Consider the following 14,048-nt stretch of genomic DNA (forward strand, 5'->3'; position numbering starts at 1 on the left):
TGGTGATTTGTTAATCTTAAATTAAGGAATTTGTATATCCTAATATAAGAAATTTGTTTATATTTTTGAAATTATTCATATCACTTGTAAATCTCTATAAATAAAGTCTTATATTATACACAATCAAATAAAATCAAGAAAAGATGTAGCCTCTAAAAGCTTTCACTCGTGATTTTGGCCCTGCATATGCTTTTTCCATTTTAGTTACCAACTTTTCAAAGCACTTATATCAGACTCAACATTTTAACTATCCACTTTCACTATTCCATTTAAAATATTATTTATTTATCTATTTTCACTATTCCCAAATAAGAGAGAGAATTAGACTGAATATTGTTTTACATAGATTCATGAAGATCAACATCTAGGGTAATGATTCGTTCATAAGGGGTCATTGCACCTAATCTTATTATCTATCCCTCACTAAATTATTAAGTCTAATCCTAAATATTAATAACTAGGCTAAGCACGAAACATATCCATTCATACTATGAGCATAATTGAGGATACTAATTGGCGAATATGGGGGCAAAATCTCAAAAGATTGGTCCAGCAGCAAACCATTTAACTCCAAATGGCAACATCAATACCTTAGGTCTACATTCAGTATGTAAAACTGCCACTTTTTTGAATTTGACCAAATTCATCTTAGCAGTCATGTGCTTCATTAAAAGGATAATACTCTTAAGTGTGCTTTCTAAATTTTTTTGCAATGGAAAACCGCTAAAATTGATAACAGAAATCCAGTTAGAGCACCAAATTTCAAGACAGGCAAGAATCAAATTGATCAAAATAATAGAAACACACATAAAGCAATCCAGCTTTAATTACTAACATATGATGAACAAAAGCTACTACAAGTCATCCGTTAAAGTCATTACTGTACCCGTCATGTAAATAGATATAATAGAAGCGCAACATTTGAATTTACTCTGCAATAAATTGTCTGTCTCTCATTATCAGTGCTTTCGTTCAGAGATCATCATCATCCTCCACGGCAATGCCAAGAAGTTTAGCCAACTCTCCACTTTCATATGCTTCAACAGTATCTGGAATCAATATGTTAATGAGTTTCAAAACCAGGATTTGTATGACAACTTTTTTTTTGAATGTTTGAGATGCTGCCCAATTGATGACAAAAAGTTGTGTCAAGCCCTGCCCAACACTTGATTTGATACTCAAGAATTCGCTCTTATTTAACTTATGAAGCTACATAATTGCAAGGGTGTTACGCTTTTTGTTTAGAAGGTTTTAAGTAGTTATTAATTTTTAAGTAGTTATCATTTTTATAACTGTTCAACTATCGATAGCTGCTATCTATGATACTAATGCAAGCAGCAAACACTCAAACAGATGTAGGTATGTTATATTTAGAATTTTAAATTCACAATGACACATACACGGCTGAGTCCCCATGATGCACCCACTGAAGGGTTTAGTTGCCATTCTTTCATGTAATTTTCAGTTTTGCCAATCAAGGGTATATGTGGAGTCACATGCAACTGAGTCTAATTCCTAGTTAGTATTGAAGTGTGTGTTGTTAAGAGTCCATGTTTTTCTAGTAGTTGTAGGTGCGGTTTCTTTGACTCTTTAAGTTTAGGTTTATTAGCTAGCTTTTATTTGGGTAAAAGTCAATTCTCATTTATCTTTCAATATTTTATTGGAAGATTTTTACTAGCCAGGCAAGTCTATTTGTATCTTTAAACATAATCAATTGTGCTCAAACCCCATGTTTGTGTGGAAACAGGAAACCCAATGCCCACATCCACTGATTATAGGTGTTATAATGATCTCCCATTAAAATCATATATAAATGTTACAAGTAAAGGCAGTATAAATTTGTTGCCAAAGGAAGATGAACGTACCATCTGAACCTCCAATGTGCTTTTCATTTATGAACACCTGTGGTACAGTGCGCCTCCCAACAATAACACTTAAGGCATCCTGAATGTTTGAGCCATCATCTGCAAGATACAGAGCCAACATGTATCAATAACATCCATCATACCCAAACCATGTGCATATATAAGCACACACGCTACTTCACAGAACTTTCGTCTAGTGGAAGCTGCCAGAATAAGCCATATTGCTAGCTTCCAACTCTCCTTATCAGAATCCGAGTTTGAACAGTTACATTATATATGCAGTTGAGAATGCTGAATAATCCAGCAAACTAGAACTTAGTATGTAAGATTGAGCAATGCATATTGATATAACTCAGAAGAAAGTTCTCTAGTCCATTCAATAGCCATTGCTTTTAGTTGTTACTTTACAGAATCAGTTACTAATAAATCAAGATCCTTGAATATTATCCTTTTTATGCCACTTATGAAAATTCAGTAAGGAATTTGTGAACATACCTCTCTGATCGAGCTCCACAACATGTGGTACTTGGTTTAACTCTTTGAAAACATTTTTGGCCCTTCTACAGTAACTGCATCACCAAAAGGCGAGAATAAAAGACAACAGACAGAAGAAGGTAAGCAAACAATATAAACATTATTTGACTTTAAATTCATGAAATATTATTGAAATCCTTTATAGGCTTCAAATGCAATTTGCTCACTGAAAAAAGAAAGTACAAAAATATATACACGCATCATAACCATATATATTAATGTCTCAAGAAAGTCTAAATCTCAAGTAACAAACACCCAGGGGAAAATTTCAACAGCTAACAATTATTGCCTGAATTCTGTCTTTTACATAGCATCTCGTGTTAATTGGTCCAGTGGCGATTAAAATTGAACCACCAAATGACCAGTAGCCCTTAATCCAAAAATGTGAGGTTGTCTTGAGAAAACTAATTTATGGGATCAGATTCCAAAACCCATAAAATCGAAGTGGACTGATTCAACTATTTTATGGGATGTTCAGATTACCCATCCAAGCACATATCGGATTCAAAAAAGAGCTTGAGAAAGTATAATGGCAATACATCAAAACTAGCCCAGCTGGTGCATTCAATTGGAAGAATTACACAGATTAAAGAGATGTTGTATAAGCAAGCAAATAAGGAAGGAATTGGGAGAAATGACAACATTGGTTCCAATAAAATCAAATATATCCAAGATCTTCAAATTGCAGTGAAAAATCAAGAAGATGGAGGAGAGAGAAGAGAGAGTACGGGCAATAGGATTTGGAAAAGATGACGATCTTGTGGGAAGAGATGGTCTTCTTGACAAAGGCAGAAGCAGCCTCAGGCGTCGACAATGATACCCAAGAGAGGGATGCAGCTATTGTTATTACTAACACTGATACCATTATCGTTCTCGCCGCCATGGTAGCACTCTCTCTCTCTTCCTCTCTCTCTCTCTCCCTCTCTCCTCTGTGTGCGTGAGTGTGAATGTGTGTGCGACGGACGGACGGACAGACAAACACTTGGAGAAGAAATGTACGCAATGTTACAAGAGTAATGCTACACATCATTCTCTTGTCCTCCTTTTATCCTCCCAAAATTGATGTGGCTCTTAAAATCACCATTGGATCAAAATTCAATGGTAATCTATCATAAATCCAATGGTAATTTTAAGAGCCACATCAATTTTGGGGTGACAAAAGGAGGACAAGAGGATGATGTGTAGCATTACTCATGTTACATAACAGTAATTTGGGAAAGGAAAATGCTTGATAGGAGACACTCATCCGTCCCTCGTCATCCATTTATAATAAAATAATAATTTTTTATTAAAAAGTAAGCTTTAATGTCACACATTAAATCTTACTTTTTAATAAAAAATTATTATTATATTATAAAAGGCTCACAGGGGACGGATGACCGTCTCCTGTGTAGCAAGACTTTTTGGAAAATACTAAAGATCCTCCCCTCTTTCTCCCCTTATCACCTTCTTTTCCTTAAAAAAATTGATTTTTATTAAAAAGTTGTCTCTGATATTATAAAAGGGTGATAAGGGGGATGAGGAGAGGATGTGTAGAAGCTCTCCGGTAATTTTAGAGGCTATCCAATTTGGTAACAGAAATTCTGGAGGTCATATATATTTTTTATTTTTATTTTTCTCTAATAATGATATAGTTTTTAAAATTATAATTTGATCAAACTTTAATAATAATTAATCACAAGTTCAATGATAATTTTAAAAGTCATATCATTATTAGAGAAAAACAAGAGAAACATGGATATGATATCTAGATTACTTGTGAAAAAAAGATACGTGTTTGTTTTTTCTTTTGGAAAAATATCGAATTTCAAAAACCTCTCTCGGTGTCAAATTTCTTTAATAATAATCTGGGCTTTATGGTTTGTTTAGGTTTACGATTTTAAAAATTATGATTTAAAAACTTGAATTTTTAAAAATACATTTAAACGTTTGGTAAAATCGCAGATTGACTTTTAAATTTACAATTTAGCCTTTAAAATTGTTTGTTTAAAAAAAAAAAAAAAAAAAAAAAAAAAAAAAAAAAAAAAAAAAAAAAAAAACCTATTACCGATGATTTGAAAAGGGCTGATTTTTAACGTTTTCAAATTGCAATTTTTTAAAAACAAAATTCCAAACAATTCATTTTCTGCGATTTGGCTTAAAATTATTATTATTATTATTATTTTTGTCTACGAAATCACAATACTAAACACCCCTAGTCAATTTCATTCATATCTTTTTCATTAAATTTGTATTCATTTCTTAATAAAAAGTCACATGAAATATCAATTTTATTCTCAAAGATTAAAAAATGAAAAAAACCAAAAAAAACCAAAAAAAACCAAAAAAACAAAAAATTGGAGGTTGAGGGGTAGTTTGTTCATGCGGAGTTAGCACAAAGAACTCTGGCAACCATCCAATAATTCATGGATGAAGCTAGAGATGAAAACTCAGTTACGGTTATCGATTATTGACTAAAACCAGTAACCGTAATGGAGGTAGCTAATTGGCCAAAATCGCCAACCGGTTTCGGTAACCGAGTAGCCGTTTAATTGATTATTTATTAACCGGCAGTTACCGGTTGGTACCCGATTATCCGAACCGATAACCAAAATTTTAAAAAATTGAGTTTTTTTAGCCTAATTTGAGTATTGGACCTACTTTTTGAGCTTAATTTAAACTTTTTTAGCCATTTAAAAAAACATTTCAACCTTTTTTTGCCTAATATGTTGGCCTAAATTGGAATGAAAGTAAAAATGTAAAACCCTAAATTTTATTATTTTAGTTTTTTTAAATATATATATATATATATATATATATATATACCAGTTACTGGTTATAACGGATCAATATTTTCTAAAAACAGTAACCGCTCCGGTATGGTCGGTTACCAGTTATTTTCAACCGAGTACCAAACCGGTTGGCCGGTTACCTTGTTACCGGTTGGTACTCGGTTACTAATTGGTTCCCGATTACCGGTTACCGGTTAGTACCTGGTTACATGCCGGCTTTACACTTTTAGATAAGAGTATTGCTACATATCACCGTTGTGTCCCTCTTTTGTCCCCTCAAAATTGATGTGACTCTTAAAATCACTATTGAATTTATGATAAATCACTATTAAATTTTGATCAAATGGTAATTTTAAGAGCCACATCCATTTTGGGGAGATAAAAGAGAGACATAAGGGTGATATGTGGCATTACTCTTTAGGCCGTTTCAACAGAGATCTAAACCCATCCAGTAGTAGCCTCCGAGGTTTACACCACTCAACACCCCGACAGCTGAAGTGTTGGTGTATATTCAAGGCGATTCAAACTTTAAATGGATGAAGCAAATGAAGTTAGATCCTAATAGTCGCTGGAAGGATTGGTATTGCCAATTCCACTGGGACCATGGTTATGATTCAGAAGATTGTTTCGATTTACGAAAGCTGGTAGAGAAATTAATTAAAGAATGGAAGCTACAAAAGTTTGTGACTAACCAAAAGCCACCCCCCATCCACAATCAGCATGCCAGGAGCTTAGGCAAGAGTTTGTGACTTTTTTTAGGAAAAAAAAAAATTGTAAGGATTTAGGTTTTGGTCAAAATTTAACGAAATTTGCAAAAATACTTATGCCTGAATCTTTAAAAAAAATTATAATTTTTTTAAAGAACAAAACACAAGGGTATTTTGGGATTTTGATAGGATTTAACATAAATTTCTAATGGAGGGTTGAGATTGAAAAAAATTGAAAGATGGATACTCTAAATTGACATGTTTTAAAGTTTTTGTATCTTATATCAAAAGTGATGAAAAATCAGGGGTTATAAGTAAAGTTTTCCCTACTACGCATTATACACATATTATTATATGGTGAACTCAGTTTAAGATACAAATCGCATGATACACACGTTTTAAGTTCATCATTTGACACAATAATCATGGATGTAATATATATATATATATAAAATATATGTTGTAAGAAGAGAATCATGTCATAGTTCAATTCCATATGGCTTAACCAGGATTTTAACCCCTTCCCTACAGGGTTGGTGCTGCCTCGATGGACTTGTAATGCAATACTGGCCCGACCAAGTCCAACCTCGGGTGGCCCACATCGCTAATGATGTCTGTCTATAGTGACCATCACTCAAGCATGGTTGCGTCGGTCACAAGAACTATTGGATCCAAGGTCAAACATAACAATAAACCTTTTACCATAAAGAACAACCAGTATAATAGTAAGCCCATGGCCATTATCCCACACATACCGGCGTACCATGTCATACGATACAATTTAATGTTCATTGTCTTTTATATGCATGATTTTCATAAACTCGTCATTTTCATTATATTGTCATTAATTATTCATTTTCACAAAATAGAGTTCACAGTAGTCAAAAGTATATTTCATGTGAGTTGTAAACATGCATGTTTTAGTACACAAAATAATCATGCTATGCCAAAAATAATAATAACAAGTATCCATTTGAGTTTTTACTCACCTTAGTCGTGATTTTCCACTAGGTAAATCCATTAATAGTCCACAACGTCCAAATTTGTGAAAGGGTCTATCATCAGTCTTACTCTAAGCTAAAATGCTTTAAAAACTATTATGAGGGCAAAATGATCATTCTGCATGACCATCGAACGTTCGGTACTAGTGTTGAACGATTGGCATCGAGTTCAGTATTCATGTCGAACGATAGACATCGAACGTTTGGTACTTCCATCCAACGTTCGGTAGTTTGACAGAATCTCCATTCTAATAAAAGGTCATAGCTTAACCCATCCTAACATGATCAAAGGCTACTCAAATAACCCAATTCTCAAAATAGCAAATCTATGAACCAATACAGAAACTCCAAGAAAATCAAAGAAGAGTGTTAGGATCTTACCCTTGAAGCTTTCTCTAAGCCTTCGTGTTCCAACCATACTTCCTTCTCTTAATCTTCTCTCAAACATCTCATATTCATTTCTATTTCTCTCTTTCTCTCTCTATTCTCTTTGTAGAGGCTGCTGGGTCGTTCTTGGCATTGGGGGAAGTACATAATGGAACCTTAGCCCCAAAACACCATTTTTATAGCTTAAAAATCTCAAATTTGTGTGTCTGATACAAGGTCAAACGTTCGAGGTCGAGGGTCAAACGTTCAAAGTTGACTTTTTTTGAAATTTGACCGCTTTGTGCAATGTTTAATAAAGCATGCATAACTTTTGCTTCGAGTCTTGGAATTTTGCATGCGACCCCATTCCGAGAAGCTCTTTTCGAGATGCACATCATGGTAACCATTTCAAGATTTTTTAATGTCTTCTTAGGATTCTAAAATTCAATGTTTCTCCCTTAAGATAGTGTTTTTAGTGCTTTCTTGCCCTTTAATAATCCTACCTTAAGCTTCGCACTATAATTGATCACATAATCATTATCCTAATAATTTTCTTTTAGTTACCATGTATTTCCAATAGGGCAGAAGTGGCAAAATAAAAGTTCTCATACTCTCATCGAACGTTTGCCATTTATATCGAATGTTCGATGTACTGTTTGGACATACACCTCATGTCCTGTACTTTCCCAACATATTGTTGAATGTTCAGTGGTTCCTCACACAAGGTTGCTGCCCGAATAGTGACATACGTCAGACCTTTGAACGTTCATGATGTAAGCTTTGAATGTTTGGTGTATTCAAGGGTGGGTAAAGGTTTAATCGATTCGGTCAAACGACCAAGTCGGTTAAATCGGTTAATTCACCGATATCTAACCGACTAAGAATATTTTCAAAAAGTTCAATTAACTCGGCTAATGTGGTTAACTCAGTTGGTAGGCGGATCGGTTAAGGCACTAGCTTAATTCGGTTGATCGGTTAACTCAGTTAATTCGGTTAACACTAAATGGGTCTTAATAATTGGGGCCTTATTTTTTAATGGGTAAATTTTTTTTAAAAACACTTGTAAGGCCTTCATTTTTTAATCATTTGCCAGCAGGCCAGCCCCACCACAAGCCATTAGCCCATTCAAATCAAATGAATGAAATATGTGAAGGAATTTGATTTTTGATTATTCTCCTTTTTACATAATTTTTTTTATTCATATATTGAAAGATTTTTTTTGATGAGTGAAAATATATTATTGAAACATGTTAAAACATTCATCATCAGTTTCAAATTTATTATTGGATTTGTAGAATTCAATGAATTAATACTGAATCTCACAAATAATTAATAATGAATAAGAATATAGTAAACAAAACTTATATTACCCCAACAATATGTCAATAACCAGACATCATACCAAACGACAACTAGAGTTCAGCTAACTTAGCTAATAGTTGCAGCCTGCAGGGAAAACTGGAAAAGTAGTAGGAAAAAAAAGATGGAGAAAAAACATATGTTCTAAAAGAAGCAAGAAAAAAAAAAAAGAAGCAGGAAAAAAAAGATATATCATCCTAAAACTGTAGGGAAAAAAAATGAATGAAGCATTGAAACTGATGAAAGACAGTCTAAAAGAATTTGCTCAGAAATCCTTTGCATATGAATATCAGATTCAGGATTCATCATAGCACACATCAAACAAAAAGAATATCTTCTATCTCAATACGTTATAAACAGTATAAACTTATCATCAAATTTCCACCCACAAGCAACAACTCCAAATTTCAAACAAAAGTTACAAAACAATAATTTAATAGAATAACAGTAACAAGCTAAAAATTACAGTCCCAACAAAAACTCCAAAATAGAATTAATCAATTAGAGAAATAAAAACTTCTTCCAACAGTCCAACATGGGATGACCTTCAATTTGCTTCCTTTAATGGTCAAATCAAAAAAATAAGTCATAAATTAACCAATAAAAAAGAGTAAAAGACCACAAACAAGTAAATAAGTAAATGTCAAGTAAGAAAATAATAAAATGAAAAAACCTACCACTTATGTTCAACGCGACAAAGTACATCCATCAAGCCTTAATCATTGTCAAATGTGATGGAGTCAGACATAATTTCTATCACAAGGAAATTTTAAAAGAATTAGTAAAAAATCAATTGAATCAAATAATTGGAACAATGAACAAATATGATTAACATTACCTAAGTCAAGCTTGTAGCTATCTTCATCTTCAAGAGTAGTTCGATGTAACTCATCATACACACTGACCCAAGAAGATTTCAACCAATTTTGAGTACATATAAGAGTCTCCACTGTTTTCGGAGCTAAAGAACTTTGAAAAGGATCTATGATGCAACCTTTAGTTCTAAATGCTGACTCAGAAGCAACAGTGGAAATCGGAATTGCCAAGGCATCTCGTGGTACCTCATATAGAACCGAAAACTTTCCTAAATTTATCTTCCACCACATCGAAGCATCAAAAGACTTACACGGTGGCTCAACATCTTCCGCGAAATATCGTTCTATCTCTGTCCGACACAACAACAAATTTTTAGACACCCGAAATGAATGGAAGTCTGTTAAAGCACCTTTCTTATTTCTACCCGCACCCAATGGCATTGAGGCTGAACTTCCGCAACTCTGCTCTTCATTTGATAACCTGTCTCCACTTCCTCCAATTCCAACATTCTTAGCATAGTGATTATACAACTGCTCCAAGGCATTCTTCAATTTGGTGGTAATCTTCTCTGCTTTTTCTTCACCTACATTACTCGAGAACCAAAATTCTAAAATGATCATCTTGTAACGTGGATCAATCACAGAAGAGACAAACAACGGGGGGTTAATTTTCTCAAAGTCTCCCAAATACTTGTCATATTTCATTTTCATTTTGATTGCCATGGAACTCAACAAACAATCATCATTATCACAATACTCCATCAAACAATTATAAACTTTTTAGAGTATACTGAAATAAATGTTAGAAGTCGAGTGTAAGGAACCCGATATCTCAACTGTCACCTTATAAAACACTTGCAGGAATTTAGAAAAGTTTCTAATATTTTTTCAATCATCTTCAAGCGGAGGTTCCAACGCCTTTCTCCCTCCACCATCCTCACACAAGTAGGTCGCAAAATTCAAATCTTCATCTAACATTAGATTAAATGCCATTTCATACTTCTTTGCCGCATCCAACATCGTATAAGTAGAGTTTCATCGAGTGGGAACATCAGGAGTTAATGAAGCATGATACCCACTTGTCTTCTTTTCTGCACAAGACTTAAAGAGAGCCAATCTTTGAAGGGATCCCTTTACATATTCCACCATATTTCGGATCCTTACGATTGAATCATCTACATCTTTGAATCCCTCATGCACAATTAGATTGATAATATGTGCATAACACCTTACATGAATAAACTTGTGGCGACAAATAACATCATTATTGGCCATTGTTCGCTTTTTAAAACAATCAACTGCAATATCATTTGTACTTGCATTGTCAAGTTATATTGTCAATATCCCTATAATCCCCCAATCCTCCAAATATTGCTCCAATTCCCTCACAATCGTTAACCCCTTGTGATCTGACACTTGGCGAAATGCCAATATTCTTTTCTGATATATCCAACTAGGATCAATGAAGTGTCCAGTGATGCACATGTAATTCATATTTTGAATCGAAGTTCATGTGTCAGTGGTTAAATAAACCATTTGACCAGTTTTCAAAAACTTAGTCTTCATTGTATCCTTAGTCCGGATATACAACTTGACACAATCCTTCATCAATGAATATCGAGAATGAAGCTTAAATCGAGGCTCAAGAACCTTGAACAATTTCTTAAACCACATCCTATCCACAGTTGAAAAGGGCATTTCATCCACGATAATCATCTCACAAAGTGTCTCCCTAATGATTTTTTCAAGGTACTTTGCAATCATTAGGTTCTTAGAACTACCACCATCACTCTGAATTTGCACACACTCAAAAGTGAACTTAGATTGAGATGTATCTTGATTAGCTAGTAAATTCTTATATTGTTGGCATGCTTTGACATGGTACAACATGTTAGAGGTGTCATTGTTCTTTCCATGACATTTATACTCAAGCCCACAATAATTACAATGTGCCACAAGTTTATCTTGAGGACTTTTTGGATCCCTAGTAAAATGTTTCCACACTACGGATGTTTTCCTAACATTTATTTTTCTTTTGTTCCTAGGGAGTGGTGGTCTTCTAGCACGACCAACACATCTAATCCCTTGGGTATCCGTCTCTAACTTATCAGAATCACTATCAACATCAATGCTTTCTTCAATACCTATTAAACTATCAATAGGAGGAGATGGATAACAAGAACCAGTTACTAATGATGTAGGTGTAGCTATACCAGTACCAATAACTATAGGTGTAGGTGTAGGTGCATCCATTTGGATTATGAAATTAAAGGCAAAGATAACTTAGATAAAGCCAAAGCTTAAATACCTGCACATTTCAAAATGTTTAAAAATAGATACACTCAATTGACAATTTGACATTTTCAAAAGTTAAGCTTAATTTTTTATTTATAATTAGCCTGATCAAGCAACAAAAAATTACTATTTCAATTTTCATGCATGATATGGTAGTCAACAAATCACTTGACAAAAGATTGAAGCACCCTCTAAAAAGCATTAACAAGAAGTTGGGACCTTATTGTTAAGAGGAGCATCAAGCAACATCATCCCGCAGCAAATGCAACACAAATTCAATGACTTGATTTGGTATTGGATGAGTGAAACAGGAATTTAACTTGACAAATGACAAGCAAAAGATCGAAATATAATGATTACATTCTCATCATTCTATCTCTGTTTAACCTACATCTTATATTCTTATTTGTCAAAAAAAAAAAAAAAATTACCAAGAATGAGATAGCTAGCTTGATCTAAATGAATGTAATACAAATCCAACAAAGTTTGTGGCTTGTAAATCATTGTACACTACTCAACACAAGTAGTCAAGTATTCAATTACACAAAACACATACACATAAGAGTTGAGAAATAATGCCGCATGAAGGCCTGAGGCTAAGACTAAGAGTCTAAGAGAGAGAGAGAGAGAGAGAGAGAGAGAGCTATCGGAGTCCGAACAGTTTTCAAGGGGGAGGGGACGGTAGCGGTACGCGGCTTGCGTCGAGTCTTCCAGACTTCCAGTTAGTGACTTAGGGTTCGGTTAGTTGAGGACTTAAGGACTTAGGGTTCGAAAAGAGGAGCTGATGAGGGGTAAGGGAAGGCGGCCCGGCGGGGAGGCGACAACGAACCTCGGCTGTGTAGGTAGAGTCGACCGATTGGGGATGGGGAATAGGGTCACAGGGGAAGCGAGGCTCCAAGGTTGCGAGGGACGAGGGTTTAGCCGTATATGACATTAGGTCACGAAAGATTGAAGCGATGAATATATAGTCTCATTAAATGTCGTCGCTTCAAGTGTGACGAAACGACGCCGTTTTGATATATATATATTTTTTAAAAAGATGAAATGAAACGACGTCGTTTCGTTATCACTAAAACGACGTCGTTTCAATTTTGACAGTTCGGTTAAATGGTCAATTAACTATCGATTCGATAAGTCGGTTAAAAGTACAATCGAACCGCCTACCGAACTGAAATTGTCGGTAGAGTCGGTAGGCGGTCAACTCTCTACCGACAATTTCAGTTCGGTTGCGGTTCGGTAGGCGATAGACGGATAATTTGCCCACCCCTAGGTGTATTGTGATATCGAACGTTCGGCCAGGACATAGAATCAAAATTACCTCTTCATCCAACCCTAATCCTTCATCCACACTGATTAAGGCTTTCTTAATACTAATAAATGTTTGGGGTATTATAGGTAGCGACGACGGCAGGTGAAAGGCGGTAGGCCAGAATGTAGGCCAACATGGGCCTAAAACCAAAAACTGGGCCGACTTGGGCCAAAACAACAGATGTGCCAACTTGGGCCGTTATTAAGTTGTCAGACTCAAATTTGACACGCGTGAAGAGTGTGAGCTGGCCCGCTTGGGTGGTTAACGGATTGGTTGACCTGGATCCATTTCAAAGAGGGTCGACTTTGCCTAAAAACCAAAAAGGGGCTGACTTGGGCCTGAAACCAAAAATGGGACTGACTTGGGCCAAAATAAAAAAGGAATGAGCCCACTTGGGTAGTTACTGGGTTGGCACACCGAACCCGACTTACACATGGCGAGTGTGATGTGGTCCATTTGGACCGGTTATCGAATTTCTTCTTTTTCTTTTTTTTTTTTTTTTTTTTTTTTTTTTTTTTTTTTTTTTTTTTTTGTTTCTTTTTGTTTAAGTGTATGACGTCTGATGGTGGTGTTAGGAGGTGGCTTGAGCAAGTGGCGGCAGATTACGAGTGGTGACGGTGGCCAGAAAGCATGACCGACATGGGTTGGAAACATAAACTTGTCCCACTTGGGCTGGTTATCGGGATGGGTGACTCGGATCCAATTTGCGCGTGTCATGCGTGAACTTACAAAGGAGAAGCATGGCAAACACGTGGATAACTTTGGGGTGGAATGACAACATGAATGAGTTTGTGCTCATAGTAAATCTCTACTCATAAAATAACCAAAAGTGCACATGTCGTGAAGAAAGCAAGACTAGGTATATACAAGACATGTTGGAATGCTATTTATTCTAACAGTTTATTTTAGAGTAATGCTATATGTCACATTTTTATTTCATAATTATCTTGCAATGATGAGGTGCTAGTCCCAACTAACTATTGAATTATTATTATTTTTTTAACAAGAACTAATCCAAGGGGTGGT

At 35.0% G+C, this 14,048-nt stretch overlaps 1 protein-coding gene across 1 annotated transcript; it reads right to left on the reverse strand.

Moving 5' to 3' along the window:
- Nucleotides 1-808: 808 nt before the first annotated feature.
- LOC133870912 (glutaredoxin-C4) lies at nucleotides 809-3,403 on the reverse strand. The gene is made up of 4 exons (XM_062308188.1): nucleotides 3,128-3,403; nucleotides 2,361-2,434; nucleotides 1,866-1,964; nucleotides 809-1,049 (listed from the first exon to the last, which is right to left on the reverse strand). The coding sequence occupies exons 1-4, from the start codon at nucleotides 3,280-3,282 to the stop codon at nucleotides 973-975; spliced, it is 405 nt and encodes a 134-aa protein (XP_062164172.1). The 5' UTR covers nucleotides 3,283-3,403; the 3' UTR covers nucleotides 809-972.
- Nucleotides 3,404-14,048: the final 10,645 nt, after the last annotated feature.

The sequence above is a fragment of the Alnus glutinosa genome, chromosome 6 (assembly GCF_958979055.1).
Source record: "Alnus glutinosa chromosome 6, dhAlnGlut1.1, whole genome shotgun sequence".
Classification (NCBI taxonomy): domain Eukaryota; kingdom Viridiplantae; phylum Streptophyta; class Magnoliopsida; order Fagales; family Betulaceae; genus Alnus; species Alnus glutinosa.